General features: G+C 63.8%; 1 protein-coding gene across 1 annotated transcript in view; it reads right to left on the reverse strand.

The window, feature by feature from the left end:
• CDON (cell adhesion associated, oncogene regulated) overlaps positions 1-1,776 on the reverse strand; it is a 55,923-nt gene that overhangs the window by 12,472 nt on the left and 41,675 nt on the right. Inside the window, 2 exon segments of the mRNA XM_027772705.1 lie at positions 833-987; positions 990-1,568. Of these exon segments, the coding sequence (XP_027628506.1) occupies positions 833-987; positions 990-1,568 (734 nt within the window).

The following is a 1,776-nucleotide window of genomic DNA, read 5'->3' on the forward strand; positions in this document are numbered from 1 at the left end:
CACACACGCGCCCGTTGTGAGTTTTAAGCCACCGGGTCCGGGACGCGAACCACGGTCGACTACGTGGGAGTTCAGCGACACAGCCATTACGCTAACTGCTGGTTCCTTCGATTCGAGTTTCTTAAAGTAAGCTACATCAGCTAGCTGTCTCTGGGACGGGTAGCCTTAAGGGCCCATCACGCCCAAAACGTGAGGGGTGTTCTCCCTAGGCCGGCACGCTCAGCAAGTCAGAGGCCACTCCACTGTGGAAGCCAGGACCTGGGTCTGCAGATGCACACAGCCTGCACGCGCCCGTGAATGAGTGGGCTGCCGCTGGCTAGTCTGGAGAACAGCCTCCTTCCACAGATGTCTCAAAGATTAGAACACCGACCGTGCGCCCTCGGGCCACGAGGCGAGAACTGGTGCAGAACCTCTGCGGGGCTGGGAGTGGCCGCGCCCTCGCTGTGCGCCTCTGAGCCGGCCGCCCCACCCTGACTCCTCTCTGGCCCCCTCTCGGCCCACACCGGGGAATCCAGGCTCCGCTCTGAACAGCCCGATGCAGAGCGCCGGCCTGTCCCGCCGTGGTGCTCCTGTCCTGGGGAGAGCCTGCACCTGCTCTTGGCTGACTGCCCACGTCCGGGGCTGACCCCGTCTCAGAACAGAGCCATGCCGGCCCAGAGCCCACCGACAGCAGAGCACCTCCACAGCTCCCTGGCCAGCCGCCCGCCACACACACCCCAACCGGACCCACCCCGCCAGGCCGGCCCGCAGCAGCTCTACAGGAGCAGCCGGGCAGCCGGCCCTCCACTCGACCCCGAGGGGCCTGGAGAGGCTGGGCTGCCAGGTCCCTTACGTTCACAAGGTGCTGCGGCTGTGCGAAGTCCACAGGAGCCCGGGCGGCAGCGTTCACATGCCCCGGGTAAAGCCCTCCGGTTACGCTCCCGTTCACGGCTCCGCCGACTCCGTTAGGGACCCTGAGGTGACGGTGGGGGCCGCCATGGCTGAGTTACCAGGGGTACTTTTCCATAAAACTTAGCCCATAGAGAGGCTGGCGACGTCCAGCACCTGCCCGCCGACATCTGAGCCCCGGCAGACGTGTCCTGGAGGGCCGTGTTCTGTTAACAGAGCGAGAGCCACGCCGTCGCTACTGAGACGACCTTCCTGCTTACCGGGCTCCCCAGCCCCAGCGGCACAGTGAGAGGCAGGGCCCACTGGGAGACCTGCACCCTTGCTACGGGGGGACGTGGCTGGACCTACATCCCCCAGAGAATGGGAGTCATGCAGGAGTGACCGTCCCAGCGCCAAGAGCACGGAGCAGCCGGAAGGTGCGGGCACGTGCATGGAGCAGAGGCTGCCTTCGGGGGAGGCACTCGAGCAGCGGCAGGCACCGCTGAGAAGGGGAAGGGCGAGCCCTGCAGGCTGCCCCGACGGCCGGGCTGGCAGTGGCCTCGGTCCAGCAGCCGACCGTGGTCTGCATCTGGTCCTGCTCACCAGCACACCAGGACGTGTGCGTGGGTGCGTGCGCTCGACAGCTGGCAGGACAGACATGAAGAGAACAGACGCGTGACTTCCCACGTCCCTCTCCCTGTCTCTCTCCAGTGAGTACACGCACCCTAGAGCAAAAACTGGAGATTAAAAATAAAAAGCAAATGTTTCTGGAACATTACATAACTTTATTTGCATGAAAACGTCACTCTTTAATCCCATCTTCCACAAACTTTCTGAGGCCCCCGCATATCACTAGCTACTTCCAGGGGAGGAGGCATCCCTGGGGCCCCAGCCTGTCGGGGGAGAACG

The sequence above is a fragment of the Tupaia chinensis genome, unplaced genomic scaffold (genome assembly GCF_000334495.1).
Source record: "Tupaia chinensis unplaced genomic scaffold, TupChi_1.0 Scaffold000037_4, whole genome shotgun sequence".
NCBI classification, from domain to species: Eukaryota; Metazoa; Chordata; class Mammalia; order Scandentia; family Tupaiidae; genus Tupaia; species Tupaia belangeri.